Source organism: Pantherophis guttatus, chromosome 6 (genome assembly GCF_059756535.1).
Source record: "Pantherophis guttatus breed Tessera chromosome 6, ASM5975653v1, whole genome shotgun sequence".
NCBI classification, from domain to species: domain Eukaryota; kingdom Metazoa; phylum Chordata; class Lepidosauria; order Squamata; family Colubridae; genus Pantherophis; species Pantherophis guttatus.
In genome coordinates, this window is record NC_142068.1 from 88,525,151 (window position 1) to 88,544,818 (window position 19,668).

The window sequence follows — 19,668 nt, forward strand, 5'->3', positions numbered from 1 at the left end:
TCTCTCCTGCACAATTCTGGCCATTGTCCCAATAGCAAGTAACACCGAAGGCAACATCAATACACTCTTTCTTTCCCGCCATGATGCCACGCTCACAATGGGAGCGCTCCACCTGTTAACCTCAGTTGCAAAAAATGCTGAATGGCAAACGATCCTCAGCCTACTACCCGAAATTTTAATTTTGATTTGCTTCTCATTGCACCAGTCAGCCCTGCATCATCCAGGATACGCTTTGATTGATGGACCACTATTTGGAAAGAAATTTCCCAGTTCACACCCCCACCCCCACCCCACCCAGTTAAGTAGCGGGGTATTCATTTCACCGATCGGTGCAGCTAATATTCTATAAACTCAATGGATCCTTCAATCATGATAAGGGTAATTATTATTATTTTTTTTAAAAAAAAAAAATCCAAAACACCCACCCAAGTATGCTATCGTTGCCTGTTGCCTTGGTAATCCAAAAAAAAAAAAAAAAAAACCAGCAGGAAACTCACTGATTATCGGTGAATGGCAATTGCATTGTTCACAGATAGAGCCTCCTTGGCTATGCTAATGTGAGATAATGGCAGGCAGAGAAAATCTTTTGTTCTCAGCTTTGCTGTTTATTCATAATGCCCTGGAGGTCAGCGATTGCTTTAAACAGTCAGAAAAAGAAGCCAGGGGAAAAAAAAAAAAGATTCTACTTCTGGGTTTGATTTTTTTTTTTTTTGGTCTCTCCTCCCCCTCGCCCCGCCAAGACGGAGAATGGAAGAAAGGAAAAGGTTTGGCGCAGGCTAATCAAGAATACAAATTGCAGGCATGAATGAAATATTGGATAGACCTGCCTTTCTTGGGTTTGTGGGAGCCGGTTAATTTGTATGCCCGCTGAGTGAAGAAAAGGGCTTTCTCTGCCAAAGACAGATTGGCAGAAGCAGAAGGGGAGAGAGGGAAGAAAGAGAGAGAGAAAGAAAGAGAGAGAGAGAGAGAGAGAGAGAGAAGGAGAGGGAGAGAGAGAGAGAGAGAGAGACTCCTTCAAGATATATACTCCCTACCTCCGTAACTCGGTTTTTGAGAATAATTTTTTTTTTTTTTTGGGGAATTGCTTTTTTCTCCTTTGCAGCTCAGCTATATAGATAAGGATGGATGGATGGCACACAAGGAAGGCTCATATTTCGGGGGGTGGGAAACAAAAACCCCTCCCAATTATGACTACGTATCGTTTGTATCTGTTACACCTCCCTCTTCCAGATTGATATTCTTCTCTGTGGTACAGAAAGTCCATGACTTACACAAACGGTTTGATTAGTGACCGCTCAGTTACAACGGCCCTGAAAAAAAAAAATGGACCGATGGCCCATTTCCACATGTGTGGCTATTGCAGCATCTCTAGGGTTGCATGATCAAAGTTTGGACAGTTGTGTGTGCATGTGTGTATACACACACATACACACACACAAAGTCGTTAAGTGAATCTGGCTTAAATATATAAATATATATATTTATGATGGTTGGTCACCATTTGTAACCTCCCCAACCAGTTTCCGACAAGCAAAGTCATTGGAGGGAAGCCAGATTCACTTAACGACTCTATTATCCATTTAATGACTGCAGGGGTTCGCTTAACTGTGGCAAAAAAAAAAGGTTGTAACATGGGGCTAAATTCACTTAGCGACTACGTTCCTTAACAAATGGAAATTGTGGGCTCAGTTGGTGTCGTAAGTCAAGGATCCACCTGCATCTTGCCACAAACCTAGGACAGTTAGACTTCAGAGGTGACAGGTCTATGATCATCTACTGAGAGCTCAGATGGAAAGGGATCTGGAAGCCATATGCCAGGCGATGCTTTTGGTGCTCACTCATGGAGGGTTTGGCTAAATGCCAGTCCTTGTTTTTCGGGGGGGGGGGGGGAACAGACAACCTGTTCACAACTACTACTTTTCTAGTCCAATGAATAGTTTGAACTAAGAGAGATGCCCATTTCAGATAAAAGTGAGAGCTTCTTGATGGAATCACATTTTCTGCCCCAAAGAGAGAGACAGGATGAACCAAACTCACTGTCAGCACTTCAACCTGCATTTACTCTAGTGCTGACATAAGGAGAAGCGAAGGCGTCTGGAAAGGGACGTTTGACTTTTCACCTACTTATTTTCTCTGGAGATAATATCCCCTAGGAGATGGGATGGGAGGGGGAAAATTCCTTTGAGGTGGAGTAGATTAGGGGTAGAATGACTTGGAAGAGGCCAATGAGTGCAGGGGAGTGGGGAACGGAAAGAGAGGGTTTTGGGGCTGGACGTCAGTGTTGGCTTCGTTTGGAGTCGGGTTAGAATGTCGTGCTTAATAAATAGGAGTTTTTCTTCAAAGACTTTGTTTGAAATGCAATTTATTTGAGACAACCTCGAAACTTGACACTCACGCCTTGAAACTGTGCCTACAGATGTCTTCATGCAAAGGAGAATCCCATGAAACCAATTGTTGCTTTGTGATTGCAAAACACACCAATCGTGGTTGCTTCCTTCAAGTTCCATGCTTGAAGGATGGATGACCTGCAACTTCACTAAAGCCCCTCGGCTGACATAACTACCTAAGCGGTAAACTAAGTTATTTTGCTAAATTCTTCCCCCAAAACTCAAAAATGCTGTTTTATGTCAAAATCAGTGCCATCCTTCAAATCTAGTATACATGACAAACTTGTGCAGTGAAATGAAGGACTTCGGGATACAGGACAGCAGTGTTCCAATTTTGGAGGTTCCCAAAGGTGCTTTTTCAAGAGGCAACTTGGATGAGAAGCAAAACGTCCTCAAAGAAAAACCAGAAAGTCCAGTTGCCGCTTGAAAAAAGCACCTTTGGGACAACTATGACCTGAAGGACTGAGAAGCTCCATAGATAATATTTGAGGGGTTGACCCAAAGAAGAGGGTCAACCTATTCTCCAAAGCACCTGAAGGCAGGTCAAGAAGTAACAAATGGAAACAATGGATGGTTGGCTTATCTGAGGGCCATCCATCTGACGCAATAGAGCAGGGAGGCAAGGAATGACGAGGGTCCTGTCCCCTAAGAAGATACATCTGGCAGGACCCAGGAGAAGAGCCTTCTCCATGGGGGCTCAAATCCAAGAGATGGAAACACTAATGATTTCAAATATGCAGATGATCCAACCTCATTAGCTGAAAGAAAAGATTTTATTATATTAAGAAAAAAAAATGGGGAATGAAAAATCTGGCCGAAAGTTAAATGCTAAAAAGATAGCAGTAACATCAGTCAGCAGGCAGAACAAATCTATAACTGATGGTAGGAAGTGAAGGAGGGGCATGATGGCCTAGTGGTTAAGAGGATGGACTTGTCAACCAGAAGTTCAGCAGTTCAAGACTCAAGTACTGCCCCCACTCCAGCTCTTGCCAATCCAGCCGTTCAAAAACATGCAAATACGAGTAGATAAATAGCTACCACTTTGGTGGGAAGATAACAGCATTCCATGCATCTTCAGCATACAGTCATGCTGGCCACATGACCACAGAAATTGCTTTTGTGCAATGTTGGCTCCCTCAGCTAGGAAATGGAGATGAGCTCATGCAATTTATCAACCCTCCAGAGTCAGACGCCACTGGGAGGGGACAACCTTTACCTTTAAAAAGTACTCAACTTTTTTTAAAATATATTTTTGGAAAGCGAAGTGGTTGCTTTCCTGAGCTCAAGAATAAATATGGACAGAGTGCAGGAGAATTTGAGATGAAATTAAGTCTAGGAAGGAAGATAACGGCAAGTGCAGATAAAACTATGAAAGATAAAGGCTATTTCTAGGACAACAAAGATCAATATAGTTAACCCAATAGTTTTTCCAGATGTTCTATATAACCTTTAAGGTGGAAAATGAGAAACAGAGGTGGTATTTAGCCGGTTCGGGCAAACCGGTAGCAGCGACTACAGGTGGGCCTTCCCACCTGCCTGTATGTAACGCTATCCTATTTAGCCATGTTTTCAAGGCTGGGCGCAAGCATGGAAGGCCCGCACCAGTGGTGGGTTGCTTCCAGTTCGGTCCGGTTCTTACGAACTGGTAGTAAAAGCGGTAGGAGGCTCCACCCACCCGCCCAGACATCATCATGGATGATCTGTGCATGCGCAGAAGCTTCTGCGCATGCTCCCGTTGTGAACCGGTAGTAAAGGTAAGTAGAACCCACCCCTGGCCCGCACATGAGCAAAGTGCATACATGGAAGGCGGGGCGCATGCACGGAAGTCATCCGCGTGCGCGCTGAACTGGTGGCAACAATTTGTGAAACACACCCCTGATGAGAAAGCCTGTGAATGATGGTTTTCAAGATGGTTCCAAAGGATACCTTGGAGAGTAAGAAAAACCAGACAGTCTTGGACCAGATAAAGGTTGACTGCATAAGGTAGGCAGAGATAGTGAAGGAATGCAAAAGCCTTTCAGCCCTTCCAAGAAGGCTCCACATCCATTTGCACCATTTAGGTGACCCTGAGGACACAGACAAACCTCCACGTGGCCTCCATGACTCTCTAAAAGGATGCAAATGACCAGCTGTCTGCAAAGAATAGAAATCCTCCCATTCCCCACCATCCAGTCAGAGCTGAAGAAGCTTCTTGGATGAGAAGCGAAACGTCTTCAGAGAATAACAAGAAAGTCCAGTTGCCTCTTGAAAAAAAGAAAGCATCTTTGGAAAAGCGTGGCATGTTCTTAGAAAACGCCTGCCATGATGTTCATGGCCAGTCATAAGATACCCAGAAGGCACGCGAGATTGTTCCTCTCTACCTCTTCTAGCTTTGCAACTTCTTTTCTGTATTCTTTGTTTACCTCGGTTGATTTTTTTTTAAAGTACACTTTCAAAAACACCGACGTATATTGGCTATTATTATTATGGTTGGTTGTATCGTCTCCAGAAATTTAGATTGGATTTGGCATATTTGTCTACCTATCAAGTCATTCCCAAGGACCTAGGATAGGCTGGTTTTGTTTAATAATACTAACATTATTATTGCATGCATGAGCAATCTAAGGTTCGCTTCTTAGTCTAAGACTGGTGTGAACTTAATAATTCAAGTCCTAACCAAAGATCTAAGATATTATCGTTGGCTGAACAGATATTTACATTGGATAGCCTAGAGTGGCTTTGAGCGGCGCGATGGCCTAATGGTAAAGATGTTCACCTCCCACTCAGAAGGTTGAGAGTTCAATCCTAGCTAGCAATGGATATTTCTGTCCTAGAGTGCAAAGAAAAATATATCTGCTGTGAACACCACATAGGTGTCAGGAAGGGCAGCCGGCCAGTAAACGCTCAGCTCCATCCAGTCAACTCTATGGGATTACAGGGTTGTAAGAGGGAGGGTTTTTTTAGTCTAGACTGGATTTGGCATTTTTATCCACCTATCGTACCTGGGAGACACAGATGTTCTTGTTTGATGGTGTTAAAAGCTATTATTGCAGGATGTATTGTTATCATTATTCTTTTCTAATAATAGACATACAGGGCCCCGACGATGACTTATCAATATGAATGACAAGTTTTCATTTATCTATAAAATTTACAATAATTCATCTATAAAATTTACAATAATTTATCTATAAAATCAAAATAACATCTTGCTGAGATACTGACCTATCAGTACTAGAGGACAGCCCACCGGTAATCATGAAACAGAAACAGTGATTTTTTCCCCCAAACACCTTCTCTAAAAGTCTATTTGCACAAAGGATAGTCCTCATTTAATGACTGTTTGTAGTTACAATGAGTGCATTTTGGCTGGCAAGGCAGCTCTGGAAAGGGAGGGGGGCTTTGGTGGCACTACAAGCGAAGCCAGCTTGCTCACCTGTGGTGCACCTTGAGAAGTGAGCAGGTGTTTCCTCTAACAGGGCTGGTACCTTGGCAAGCCAAACTACTACTCTGCAATAGCATTGTGGTCTCCTGGTTACTGTAACAACACCATATGCTGATAATAATAATATATACTCAGACGTTACCTTAACAGCTCTTAGGTCCTTGGTTAAGACTTGAACTGTTAAGTTTTTACCAGTCCCAGACTGTGAATTGAACTAAAGATTAAATCTATAATAGTAATAAGTCAGGAAAATGAAAACTGTGGCTTCAGGGACTCATTTATAACTGACACAAGGACACAGGAATTTCACTCAAGCATCTGAAAACAAAGCTCGCTCTAGCTTTCTTCTGGGAAGGTATAAGTTACAGTGGCAACTATAAAAAGAACGCTTTCTGATGGGAACCAATTTCACACATGTCGTTTCAGGGGGAAATATTTGCCCGGGACTCACCTATGCGAAAGGGAAGGTTTCATGGAGTTCATGGGTGCTTGCATGGGCAGCTTCCCCGGAGGGTCGTTTTGCCGGCTTTTCTGATGACGTAGCAACAAGAGTCGTCCAAGTTCTTCACACCACGATGAAAGCAGCGCTGGGGGAAAGAAGGGAAAGAGAGAGAGAGAGAGATAAGAAGGAAATATATAGTGGTTTGTGGGAACAGGCATCTTAAGCAATGGAACTGGTTGCATTGGGCAATCTTAATTTCATTCATGCGAATCCGTGAAGAGCTTCTGCATCATGCCATTGGCTCTCTCTGATCCCTCAAACAGAAACCACCATGCAAAATTCTTCTCTTCCACCATCTACCAAATGCTAAACTGTGAGGGAAGGCCATAAGCATGTTGCCTTCAGCTGATCATCAGGACAGGGCAAAGAATCAGGGCTCCCCCTCCATTTTTAATTGTGCCCTTCTGTATGGTAATCTAAAGAAGAAAGGAAGGGGGGAGAGAGGAAGGGAGGAAGGAAGGAAGAGAGGGAGGGTGGAAGAAAGGAGGGAAGGAAAGAAAGAAAGAAGGAATAGAATAGAATAGCATAGCATAGCATAGCATAGCATAGCATAGCATAGCATAGCATAGCATAGCATAGCATAGCATAGCATAGCATAGCATAGAATAAACAGAGTTGGAAGGGATCTAGTCCAACCCCCTGCTTAGGCAGGAAACCCTACACCACTTCAGACAAATGGTTACCTAACATCTTCTTAAAAATTTCCAGTGTTGGAGCATTCACAACTTCTGGAGGCAAGTTGTTCCACTGGTTATTGTTCTAACTGTCAGGAAATTTGTCCTTAGTTCTAAGTTGCTTCTCTCCTTGATTAGGTTCCACCCATTGCTTCTTGTCCTGACCTCAGGTGCTTTGGAGAGTAGCAGGCAGAAAGGAAGGAAGGAAGGAAGGAAGGAAGGAAGGAAGGAAGGAAGGAAGGAAGGAAGGAAGGAAGGAAGGAAGGAAGGAAGGAGGGATTAGCATAGTGCAGGGGTATCAAACTTGCATCGTCACAGCTTTGTCACATGATGTATCACAACTTTCCCCCCCTTTGCTAAAATGGGGGTGGGCGTGGCCAGCGCATGACACATCTGGCCCGTGGGCCACAAGTTTGACACCCCTGGCATAGTGGTTAAAGTGCTGATCTAAAACCAGGAGACTGTGACTTCTAGTCCTGCCTTAGATATAAAAAAACCTGACTAGTTGAGTGAGGAAGTGACTTGGGTCGGTCACTTTCTCTCAGTCCACCTCACAGGCTTGTTGTTGTGGAGAAAATAGGAAGCGGAAAGAATATTCAGCATGTTTGCTGCCTTGAGTTAGTTATAAAGCAATAATAAAAGGATAAAAAAAAAAATCAGAGTGGTTGCTATGAGAGGGAGAGGCAAAGCCACCAAGTCCCCATTCCTTTGTTGGACTCCAAAGATTTGCGAAAGAATATTGTCTTAGTATGATTCTAGGTATGTGATGTGATCTCTACTACAATGAGGAAAGGTTGAGCCTGGAATGAAAATGAGAGGAGCAACATCTGGAAAGATGATAGTTTAGTCCACTTCATAAATGCATGGCGCAACGAAAAAGAACAAACCTATTAGGACAAGATTCAGCAGTTCATCTGCATTTAAAAGACAAAGCCACTCTTTTGAAGACAGCAATGTCCACATTTTGGACAGAGAGGACCACCTGTTTGAAAGAGGAGTCAGAGAGGCCATCTAGGTCAAAATTGAACAGCCTTCTCTCAACAGAGGGGGAGGGATACGACATCATCTATCTCCAGTCTACGACACAGTCCTTTCAGCAGTTCCAAGAAAGCACCACGCCCATTTGCACCACTCAGATGATTCTGAGGACACAGAGAAACCTCCAGGTAGCATCAGTGACTCTCTAAAAGAATGCAAATGACCAGCTGGGAATATAAATCATTCCCCACCATCCAGTCAGAGCTGAAGAATCTTCTTGGATGAGAAGTGAAACGTCTTCAAAGAATAACAAGAAAGTCCAGTTGCCTCTTGAAAAAACACCTTTGGGATAACCATAACCTAGATGACTAAAAATCTCCATAGACATCTAGTTTAGTCTCTGTTAACATAATTCCCAATTTCACCACCATGAAAAAGAATTAAGAGATAGAATAGAATAGAATAGAATAGAATAGAATAGAATAGAATAGAATAGAATAGAATAGAATAGAATAGAATAGAATAGAATAGAATAGAATAGGTTTATTGGCCCAGTGTGATTGGACACACAAGGAATTTGTCTTGGTGCATATGCTCTCCGTGTACATAAAAGAAAAGATACATTTGTCAAGAATCATAAGGTACAACACTTAATGATAGTCCTAGGGAACAAATAAGCAATCAAATCATATTGGGAAACAGTCAATATAAATCTTAAGTATACCAGCAACAAAGTTACAGTCATAAGTGGGAGGAGATGGGTGATAAGAAGGATGAGAAGATTAATAGTAATGCAGACTTAGTAACTGGTTTGACAGCGTTGCGGGAATTATTTGTTTAGCAGAGTGATGGCGTTCGGGAAAAAACTGTTCTGGTGTCTAGTTGTTGTGGTGTGCAGTGTTGTTTTACAATATGTTACCTACTAGAAAATAAACATTTTAAGCCCAAAGAAAAGGTTTTGGAACGCCCAAATGTCCGTTGTTGTCTTATAATGGCTATTACCAGCTTGACATTGTGACAGTGCTACATAATCTAAAGTTTAGAAGTTTCTATCACATTGGAATCTCCTTGACTTTTGTCTAGTGGAAAAATGTCTGAAGGAATATACTGTAGTAATAGCTACAGTATGTAGACTGTATACTGTATATAGTATATAGACTTATATACTGCTTCACAATGCTTTACAGCCCTCTCTAAGCAGTTTACAATGTCAGCATCTGGCCCCAAGAATCTGGCTCCTCATTTTACTGACCTTGAAAGGATGGAAGGCTGAGTCAACCTTGAGCCTGTCAGGATCGAACTCCAGGCAATGGGCAGAATTAGTCTGCAATGCTACATTCTAACCACTGAATCACACCCTGGTTTCTATTTTACTCAACAGCTAAATATGTCCATTCTTCACTACAGCTGGCCCCAATTTACTGTATTTCTTAGAGAATTGTTTGGACAGAGGAATAGATGGAAGAACTTCAAGATGCAGTGGAAAATTTTTTTTTCCCACCAAGTATTTTCCTGTTTTTATAGATATTCACATGGCAATGACCTGCCTATTGGTTAGAAGCTCAGATGTAGATTTACATCTTTTCTGTCTGGAAAATGTCAGTTGTGGTTAAGAATTGATTGATTTTTTAAAAATTTATAAATGTTTCTGAATGGAAGGGCCAGGATTTATTTATTTTTTATTTCACTTGTACGCTGCTGGATTGATTCCAGATTTGCTGAGGTTTACTAAAGAATTGATAAAAGTATCCATAAGCAGTTAAAAACATCTGTGGATAAGGTTAAAAAAAAATAAAAAACATATAAATAATCCAAGATACAAAAGCACACCTTAACAATGATGCAAGTATCCTTTCCATACATGCAGGTATTCCTCGACTTACAACCATTCATTTAGTGATTGTTGGAAGTTACAACAGAACTGAAAAAAAGTGGCTTATGATCTTTTCCCACACAGCATCGGGACACCATGTGACACTTGGCAACTGGCATGTACTTGTGACGGTTGCAGAGTCTCAGGGTCACCTGATCGCCTTTTGTGACCTCTTGACAACCAAAGTCAAGGGGGAAAGTTAGATCCACTTAACAACTGTCTTACTATGAAAATGTTCACATAGCAACCAAATTTTTAGGCCCAACTGAAGTCGTAAGTCAAGGACTACCTGTATTTCTGAATTTACTGTAATGGAAATTAATGAAAATTAATTTCCATTACATAGGAGCCTGGTTTAGCTCAACAGACAGAAGCACTGTAATTTAACACCAGCTGTCTGCAATTAAAGTAAGATCGAATCTCGCCAGGCTCAAGGTTGACTCAGCCTTCCATCCTTTCTAAGGTAGGTAAATTGAGGACCCGGTTTGTGGGGGCAATAAACTGACTTTGTATAAATATACAAAAGTATGAAGGCTATTGCTTAACGCACTGTAAGCCGCCCTGAGTCTCCGGAGAAGGGCGGCATATAAATCAAATTAAAAAGAAAATGTTTGTTTTCCCAAAAATAAGACCGGGTCTTATATTAATTTTTTCTCCAAAATATGCATTAGGTCTTATTTTTGGGAAAATACGGTACTAACTGCATCCATCCATCCAACTGGGGCTTATTTTGGGGTAGGGCTTATATTATGAGCATCCTGAAAAATCATGCTAAGGCTTACTTTCCGATTAGGTCCCTTCCAACACTGTTATTCTGTTAGGTCTTTCCATACCTGGGGCTTTCACCACACTCTCAGTAAGGCACAGCCTTGATAACAAAAAAAGAGAGGGAGCAACAGGGAGCTGCTCTTACTTGGGGAGTCCCCTAAAAACACTCTACAATAAGAAGAGTAACTCAACCCACAGTCAGCAATTAAGGTGGCCATTCTGATTGTGAAGAAATCAATCCCTTTTCGGGAGTATTCTTATTTTGATCTGGTATGATGTATTGTAAGCAGAGAGCACAGGTCTAAATGTTTCTCCATTAGCCAAGGAATCTGACAACAACCTTTTGATTGAAAGGGGGTTACCTTTCATCTCTGATTAACAGGCCAGCAACAAAGGCTATGCAACCTCCTCCTTTTCATTCCTTTTTACACAACCGCTGCAGATAACAATCACTACCTAACATTGTTTTCCTGGGCTCCAAGATCACTGCAGATGGGGACTGCAGCCAAGAAATTAAAAGATGCTTGCTCCTGGGGTAGAAAGCTATGGCAAACCTAGACAGCATACTAAAAAACAGAGACATCGCCCTGCCCACAAAAGTGCGTATAGTCAAGGCTATGGTTTTCCCAGTTGCAATGTACGGCTGTGAAAGTTGGACCATAAGGAAGGCTGAGTGCCAAAGAATTGAGGCCTTTGAACTAAGGTGCTGTAGAAGATTCCTGCGAGTCCCTTGGACTGCAAGGCGACCAAACTGGTCAGTCCTAGAGGCGATCAACCCTGATTGCTCTTTAGAAGGCCAGATCCTGAAGATGAAACTCAAATACTTTGGCCACCTAATGAGAAGGAAGGACTCACTGGGAAAGATTGAAAAGAAGAAGGGGACGACAGAAAACGAGGTGGCTGGATGGAGTCACTGAAGCAGTAGGCATGAGCTTAAATGGATTCCAGAGGATGGTAGAGGACAGGAAGGCCTGGAGGAACGTTGTCCATGGGGTTGCAATGGGTCAGACATGACTTCGCAACTAACAACACCACCACCTAACATTGTAGGGTAGCCATTTGAATTCTGGAAGTGGGTGGGGGAGAGAAGAACTAGGATAAAAAAAGAGAATGAACAAAACATTCTGGCAAATTGTAAACTCGGTCAGCGCTGGAACAATTGCCAATGCAATACACCTTCTCGCCAGCCAAGTGATGGTGTTAGATTGAAACCATCCATCTTCACGACTGCAGACTGGATGGAAGGTGTGAGTTGCTCTTTCTAAGAGTACGTCAAATGCCCTATCTTTCAATGTAGGTAAAAAGACACAAACAGTCACGTGTTTTTTGTTTTTTTTTAAGATGGATCTGGAAGGAGGAAGAATGAAAATGCAGAATGAAAAAAGGAAGTTTGCAGGAGCAGCAAAGGTTAATTAGTTAATTTATTTATTTGGTTGGTTGGCTGCTTGATTTCTATAACAGCCCATCTCAGCCTGCTCACAATAATGTGCCTTTCTGAGCAGGTTAGCTGCCGTGATGGTCAACGAGACCAGAGTTCCCCAAACTTTCCAGCTTTGTGGACCAGCTGGGGGGGAAGGAGGAAGAGAGAGAGGATAGTTTCAGAGGTGGGTGTCACATACTGTAAAAACCGGTTCGCCCAGAACCAAAAATGTGAGCATGTGTATGTGCTCGGCTTCAAACACATGGCAATTATATAGGACAGGATAGCGCCGGGACGGATAGGTGGGCCCAGCTGGTGGTCAGAACTACTGGTTCGCCTGAACCGGTCAGAATCGGCAGCAGCCAGCTTCTGGATAGTTTCATGCGAGCCACATAAGTGGCAGGCACGCATGCTTGCCCCCCACTCACACAAGTGGGGATGCGCACTTGCTGTCATCTGCCATTTCTGCGGCCCAGTTCTGAAGGTCTCAAGGCCCCTTAGGGGGGTTGGGGATCCCTGAACTAGACTTTACTTATCACTCATTTGAGTACTGTCCTACACTATATATATAGCTGCCCTTGCAGAGTGTCTGAAAAGAAAGAAAGAAAGAAAGAAAGAAAGAAAGAAAGAAAGAAAGAAGGGAGGGAAGGGAGGGAAGGAAGAGTAAGGGAGAGTAAGGAGGGAGGGAGGGAAGGAAGGAGCTAGAAAGGAGGGAGGGAGAGAGGGAGGAATTAGAGATGAAGGAAGAAAAATGAGATTTATTTATTTAACCTATGACAAGGGAAAGGAGAGAGAGGAAGGGACAAAGGAGATAAAAGAAAGGAAGGAAAGAAGGATTTAGAGAGAAGAAAGAAGAAAAAGATTTATTTACTCCTTTTGACTACTGCCCCACACTATATACGTGGCTGTCCTTGCAGTGGAAAGAAAGAAAGAAAGAAAGAAAGAAAGAAAGAAAGAAAGAAAGAAAGAAAGAAAGAAAGAAAGAAAGAAAGAAAGAAAAGATCCAAGCAGGAGACACCAAAAGTCCACCTCCAATGGTATTAGAACAGTAATGAGGGCAAAAATACACCTTGGCCCCTCTTCTGATGGTTGAGGAACGGCTGCAAATTCGCTTTTAACGGGACCAGTGAAATGGCCCAGATAAACGGAATACAGGGATACCAATAGTTTGACTGCATCTGACAGCTCTCCTCCACCCATTGAAATCTGCCCCACAAAAACCCACACTCCATTCACCATCCGCAGGCTCAGCTGCAGCTTCTGAGGCACCGTCATCTCATCTCATTGACACCCCGAGCACGAGAGGCTGGCTCTCCCGGTATAATGAACAGATCATGCACCGAGCACAAAGGCAGTCACAGATGGTGCCAACAGTCAGGCGGCTCCTTCCCACACAGACCAGCCAAGCAGCTGTGTTTTCCCTCTTTCCCACCCTTTATTAAACAGGAGCGCAGATTTACAGATGGTCCCCTTCATCTCCGCTTTCGGCTGGAGTTTAAGGATTGGATTGGGGCCCATTTGCACGGCTGAACGGCTTTTCTCCGGCAGAACGAAGCATTCGGAAAAACAACCGAATGTCGCCTCCCGGCTCTTCCTTCTCTTGGTCAGGGTATTATGTGGCATCTTTTCTGTTTCCCCGCTGGGATCCTAGCTTCAGCCACCCAGGATTTATAGGACAAACCTTACCTTGAATGATATAAGGCAGTGATGGCGAACCTTTTTGGGACCGAGTGCCCAAACTGGAACGTGCATGCATGTGCATGCATGTGCACATGCCAGAGGACCGGAAGCCCGAAGACCAGCTGGGCGGCGCGCACATGCCTGTTTTTTGGCCATTTTTTGGCTATTTTCGGGCCATTTTCAGGCTGGTTTTCAGGCTGCTTTTTAGCTCAAAAACAACCCGAAAATGGCCTGAAAAACAGCCTGGAAAACGGCCTGAAAAGGGCCCAGAAAAGGGCCCCGAAAAGCCCCCAAAAACAGCCTGGTTTTTGGCCGTTTTCAGGCCGTTTTCCTGCGCTCCAGGGCCCGTGAAGATCAGCTGGCAGAAACCAGAAGAGCAGCTGGAGATCGTGCGCGTGCCCACAGACAGGGCTCTGCATGCCACCTCTCGCAAGCATGCCATAGGTTCGCCATCACGGATATAAGGACTCAAATGACAAAGGAGTTTATATCTTAAAGAATATCAGAATACCAGAGTTGGAAGAGACCATCGTCCCTTCTAGCCTTCTAGAAGGTCTTCTAGTCTAACCCGCTAATCAAGCAGGAGATCCTAAACCATTTGAGACAAGGAGTTATCCAACCTCTTCTTAAAAGACTCCGGTGTTGAAGCACCTACAAGTTCTGGAGGCAAGTCATTCCACTGGTTGATTGTTCTAACTGTCAGGAAAGTTCTCCTCAGTTCTAAGTTGCTTCTCTCCTTGCTTAGTTTCCATCTATTCCTTCTTGTTCTGCCTTCTGGTGCTTAGAGAATAGGTTGACTCCCTCAAATATTGGTAATCTGCTATCATGTCACCCCTAGTCCTTCTTTTCTCTAGACTAGCCATAACCAATTCCAGCAACCGTTCTTTGTATGTTTTAGCCTCCAGTCCCCTAATCACCTTTGTTGCTCTTCTCTGCCCTCTTTCTAGAGTCTCCACATCATTTTTACATCGTGGCGACCAAAACTGAATGCAGTATTCCAAGGAGGCTTAACAAGGTAAGTAGAATAGCTAGGGGGTGGGGAAACAGCTGTGCCGCGCGATTTAGATTTGCTAGAAAGCAGGATTTCCTGCTTTCTAGCTAATATAAATTGCACGGCACAGCTGATTGTTGGGAATACCAGTTTGGACGAACTGGTAGTTTTTATCACTACTGGTTCGAACCGGTAGAATTTCAGTCCTAGCTTAACGGATTTCTCACTCAACAACATAAATTTTGGGCCCAATTGTGGTTGCACATTGAGGAACGATGCTGACTCAGGAACTCTGGGAGCTGAAGTCCACATGTTATAAAAGGGACACAGTTCTCTACCCCTGCCTATATCATTACAATATGTATTATCTAATATATACACTATATTTCCAACACTACGTTTTTATTAGGACTTTTAAACATGTACAGGATAGACCCGTGATGGGGAACCTATGGCACGTGTGCCACAGGTGACACGCAGCACCCTCTCTGTTTAGCTGCACTGCGCATGCGCCTCCCACCGGCCAAGTGGTTGTCGGGTTTCTGCCGTGCATGCGTGGGGGTGGGGCATGTATGTGGAGGCCTCACACCCATGCAACGCGTGAGGGGTGCACATGCACAGGTAGGAGGGGCACATGCAGGGGGTATGCGCAGTGGTGGGTTGCCCCTGGTTCGGGCCGGTAGTAAAACCGGCGGGAGGTTTCACCCACTGACCACGATGTCATCAGAACACTTCTCTGCATGTGCGTGGCCCCGTTGCGAACTGGTAATAAAGGTAGGTAGAACCCACCCCTGGGTATGTGTGTATGCGTGGGGGGCACATGGGGGGGCATGCACATTTGCAGGGGTAGTGCACAAGCATGGGAACTGCACATGCATTGCATTTTGGGGGTTCGGGCATGCGCGCTTTGGGCACTCAGTCCGAAAAGGTTAGCCATCACTGGTATAGACTTTTTAGCTTTGCATCTATTTAAAAGATATTCATATTTTAAGAGACCAGAAGAAAAGCATGGTAGCTTTGCAATGAGATATCTATTCTATCACCACTCCCTCCTAGAAGGAAAGGGGATTTTTTTGATATTTTCTTTTTCACTTCCCACTACAGTAAACCAAAAAAAGCAAGGCAGATCATAAAAGGAAGCAGGGACACTCTTAAATTAAAATTCTCTGCACAATGGATATTTTGTCCTCACTGTTTGAACTGCCTGCCACCAATTAATCAACTAAAGTGTAACTTCACTGATCTTTCAACCTTGCTTTCTAAGGAAGGTAGGCAGAGGTGCCGGCGGCCTCCAAACCCTGCCATCTTTCAAAATTAACCCTACATGCTTAACAGGTGTCCTCATGCCTGTTGATATTGTCACGGAACCAAACAAACACCGTTTGTTTAACACAGGCCGAGTCCGTAAAACTGGTGCCGAAACCAAAGAGAGCTGGAGTGAACCTCCTTGGATCATGTCTTTGCTAATGCGCTCCGTTTCACGAGACACACGCAATGATCGATTCCGGAACCATCTGACAGCGTTACGCCCGGTTGCAAAATGCTGCGGTAAGCATGGAGCAGACGCTAAATGAATGAATGGGGCTTTCCGGATGGGCGGTGAGATACAGAGGCTCGGCTGGGCTAATCTATTTACCCATTATGATACCCTAGCATTAGTTACAGTTTATCACCTCGGTAAATCACCCCCTCTTGTTAAGGAACATGTTCAAGGTGCAGAAAACTGTTATTTATAGGCAAAGGGGATATTTACAGCTCCAAAGGCAGGTGGGGAAGGGTCAGGAGAACCGTTCAAGCATTTCAACGTCCTTTGTTTCTGGGAGAGAGAGAGGGAGAGGGAGAAGGAGAGAGAAGAGAAAGCGAGATAGATAGATAGATAGATAGATAGATAGATAGACAGATAGATAGAGAAAGAGATAAGGCAAGAGAGAGATAGGGAAAGAGAGAAGATAAGGGGAGAGAGAGAAGATAAGAGAAAGAAAGAGAGAGAGACAGGGAGAGAGAAGAGAAGGAGAGAAGAGAAGGAGAGAGAGAAAGAAAGAGAGAAGACAAAAGATGATAGATAGATAGATAGATAGATAGATAGATAGATAGATAGATAGATAAAGAAAGAGATAAGGCGAAAGAGAGAGATAGGGAAAGAGAGAAGATAAGGGAGAGAGGATAAGAGAAAGAAAGAGAGAGAGAGACAGGGAGAGAGAAGAGAAGGAGAGAGAGAGAGAAAGAGAGAAGACAAAAGGATGATAGATAGATAGATAGATAGATAGATAGATAGATAGATAGAGAAAGAGATAAGGAGAGAGAGAGAGATAGGGAAAGAGAGAAGATAAGGGGACAGAGAGAAGATAAGAGAAAGAAAGAGAGAGAGAGACAGGGAGAGAGAAGAGAAGGAGAGAGAGAAAGAGAGAAGACAAAAAGATGATAGATAGATAGATAGATAGATAGATAGATAGATAGATAGATAGAGATAGATAGATAGATAGATAGATAGATAGATAGATAGATAGATAGATATAGGGAAAGAGGGAGAGAGAGAGAAGTTAAGAGAAAGAAAGAGAGAGAGAGAGCTAGGGAGAGATAAAAAAGAAGAGAAGAGAAGGAGAGAGAGAGAAAGAGAGAAGACAAAAAGGTGATAGATAGATAGATAGATAGATAGATAGATAGATAGATAGATAGATAGAGATAGGGAAAGAGGGAGAGAAAGAGAGATAGGGAGAGATAAAAAAGGAGAGAAGGAGAGAGAGAGAAAGAGAGAAGACAAAAAGATGATAGATGATAGATAGATAGATAGATAGATAGATAGATAGATAGATAGATAGATAGATAGATAGGGAGAGATAGGGAAAGAGGGAGAGAGAGAAAGAGAGAGAGAAAAGCACAATAGGATTGTGACTTTTACTCTTCTTAAACTGCACTAAGATTTCCATAGGAAACTTAAGGCTCTTTGTGTGCCAACTGCTTAGAAAACACACATACACCCACCCACACAGAGGGAGAGATGCGTGTGGCCTCAGTGCCTGGTTTTCATTCATAACTGCTAAGAGTTACGTTGCTATGGGGAAATAAAAAATATAAGCCAGCATCGTTTTAACAACATCCTTTAAAAATGTACAGCATTACACCCCTCACAGTCTGGCTCCTTACACGGAGCATTCACAGCAGGGGTGAAATCCAGCAGGTTCTGACAGGTTCTGGAGAACCAGTAGCGGAAATTTTGAGCAGTTCGGAGAACTGGCAAATACTACCTCTGGCTGGCCCCAGAGTGGAGTGGGAATGGAGATTTTGCAGTATCCTTCCCCCAGGAGTGGGGAAGGAATGGGGATTTTGCAGTATCCTTTCCCTGCCACGCCCACCAAGCCATGCCTACAGAACCGGTAGTAAAAAAAAAATTGGATTTCACCACTGGTTCACAGTGCCGGATGCTGAGTTGGTAGGAATTTTAAGGGAGCAAACCAGATGGTCAAAGCAAGGAGCCACAAAATATTATTTCAAAGGTTGGTCTTGTAAAAAATCAAGGAGCACGGTCAGACCGGACTGTCTTTCAAACACAGGTAGCCCTCGACATACGACCACAACTGAGCCCAAGATTTCTGTTGCTAAGTGAGACATTTGTCTCACTTTTGCCCCATTTTATGACCTTGCTTGCCTCCGTTGTTAAGTGAACTGCTGCAGTTGATAAGTTAATAACCTGATGGCCCAGTGAATCTGGCTTCCCCATTGATTTTGCTTGTCAGAAGGTTGCAAAAGAAGATCATGAGATCCCAGCCAGAACGCCACAACGGTCATAAGTATGAACCAGTTGCCAAACATCTGAATTTTGATCACATGATCATGGGGATGCTGCAAAGGTCGTAACTGTGAAAAACGATCATAAATGATGTCTTTCAGTCCTGTTGCAACTTTGAGTGGTCACTAAATTAACTGTTGTAATTTGAGAACCATTGTATACTACTGTATCCTGTTTCCCCCAAAATAAGGCATCCCCTGATAATAAGCCCAATCAGGCTTTTGAGCGCATGGCAATAAGGCCAAGCGCTTATTTCAGGGTTCAAAAAAATATAAGACAGGGTCTTATTTTTGGGGAAACACGGTATATATTATGTAATATTAAAGGTAAAGGTTCCCCTCGCCCATATGTGCTAGTCGTTCCCGACTCTAGGGGGCGGTGCTCATCTTCGTTTCAAAGCCGAAGAGCCAGCGCTGTCCGAAGACGTCTCCGTGGTCATGTGGACGGCATGACTAAACACCAAAGGCGCACGGAATGCTATTACCTTCCCACCAAAGATGGTCCCTATTTTTCTACTTGCATTTTTTACGTGCTTTCGATCTGCTAGGTTGGCAGAAGCTGGGACAAGTAACAGGAGCTCACCCCATTACGCAGCACTAGGGATTCGAACCGCTGAACTGTCGACCTTTCAATCGACAAGCTCAGCGTCTTAGCCACTGAGCCACTGTGTCACTATATATGTATATATGTAATATTAATATAATACTAATATTAAGAGGTGATTGCATGAGCTCTTGTAGATGCTATACGCTAAATAAATAAAACTTACATATCCATTCTCTGGAGAGATGGGAAAGAATAACTTTTTTGGGGAATCAGTGGCCTTTAGGTTATGAAACAACCACATCTGCCTATCTCAAGTCCTCGGGAAGGACTCGATAGGTGGACAAAACTGCCAAAGTCCAATCTAAAAATTGGGCTGACTGTGTAACCAGCCATAATAATAATAATTTAAACCTGTAGGCAGTCTGGCTCCCAATGATTTTGGGCAGCCAATAAAGAGATTACACTGAAATCAAGGCAACATCAAAGGTGCAAAACGGCAGTCATAAAGTAAGCTTGCCCAGATATGCAGGGCTATTTCTGGCTGCCTCCCCATCCTCTCACTTCTGAATATATTATCTTTGCCTTTTATTTTTCCTGTGTACCTAAGCGCTCTTCCTAACAATGCTTTCAGCTGCAAT

The 19,668-nt window shown here is 43.3% G+C and overlaps 1 protein-coding gene across 8 annotated transcripts in view; it reads right to left on the minus strand.

Annotated features, from left to right (window-relative positions):
* The window catches only part of ZMIZ1 (zinc finger MIZ-type containing 1), a 520,224-nt gene that overhangs the window by 72,971 nt on the left and 427,585 nt on the right, over positions 1–19,668 (minus strand). For all 8 annotated transcript variants that reach the window (XM_060694124.2, XM_060694123.2, XM_060694122.2 and 5 more), the window contains one exon: positions 6,263–6,398. In XM_060694124.2, the coding sequence (XP_060550107.2) occupies positions 6,263–6,398 (136 nt within the window). The remainder of the gene's footprint in view (positions 1–6,262; positions 6,399–19,668) is intronic.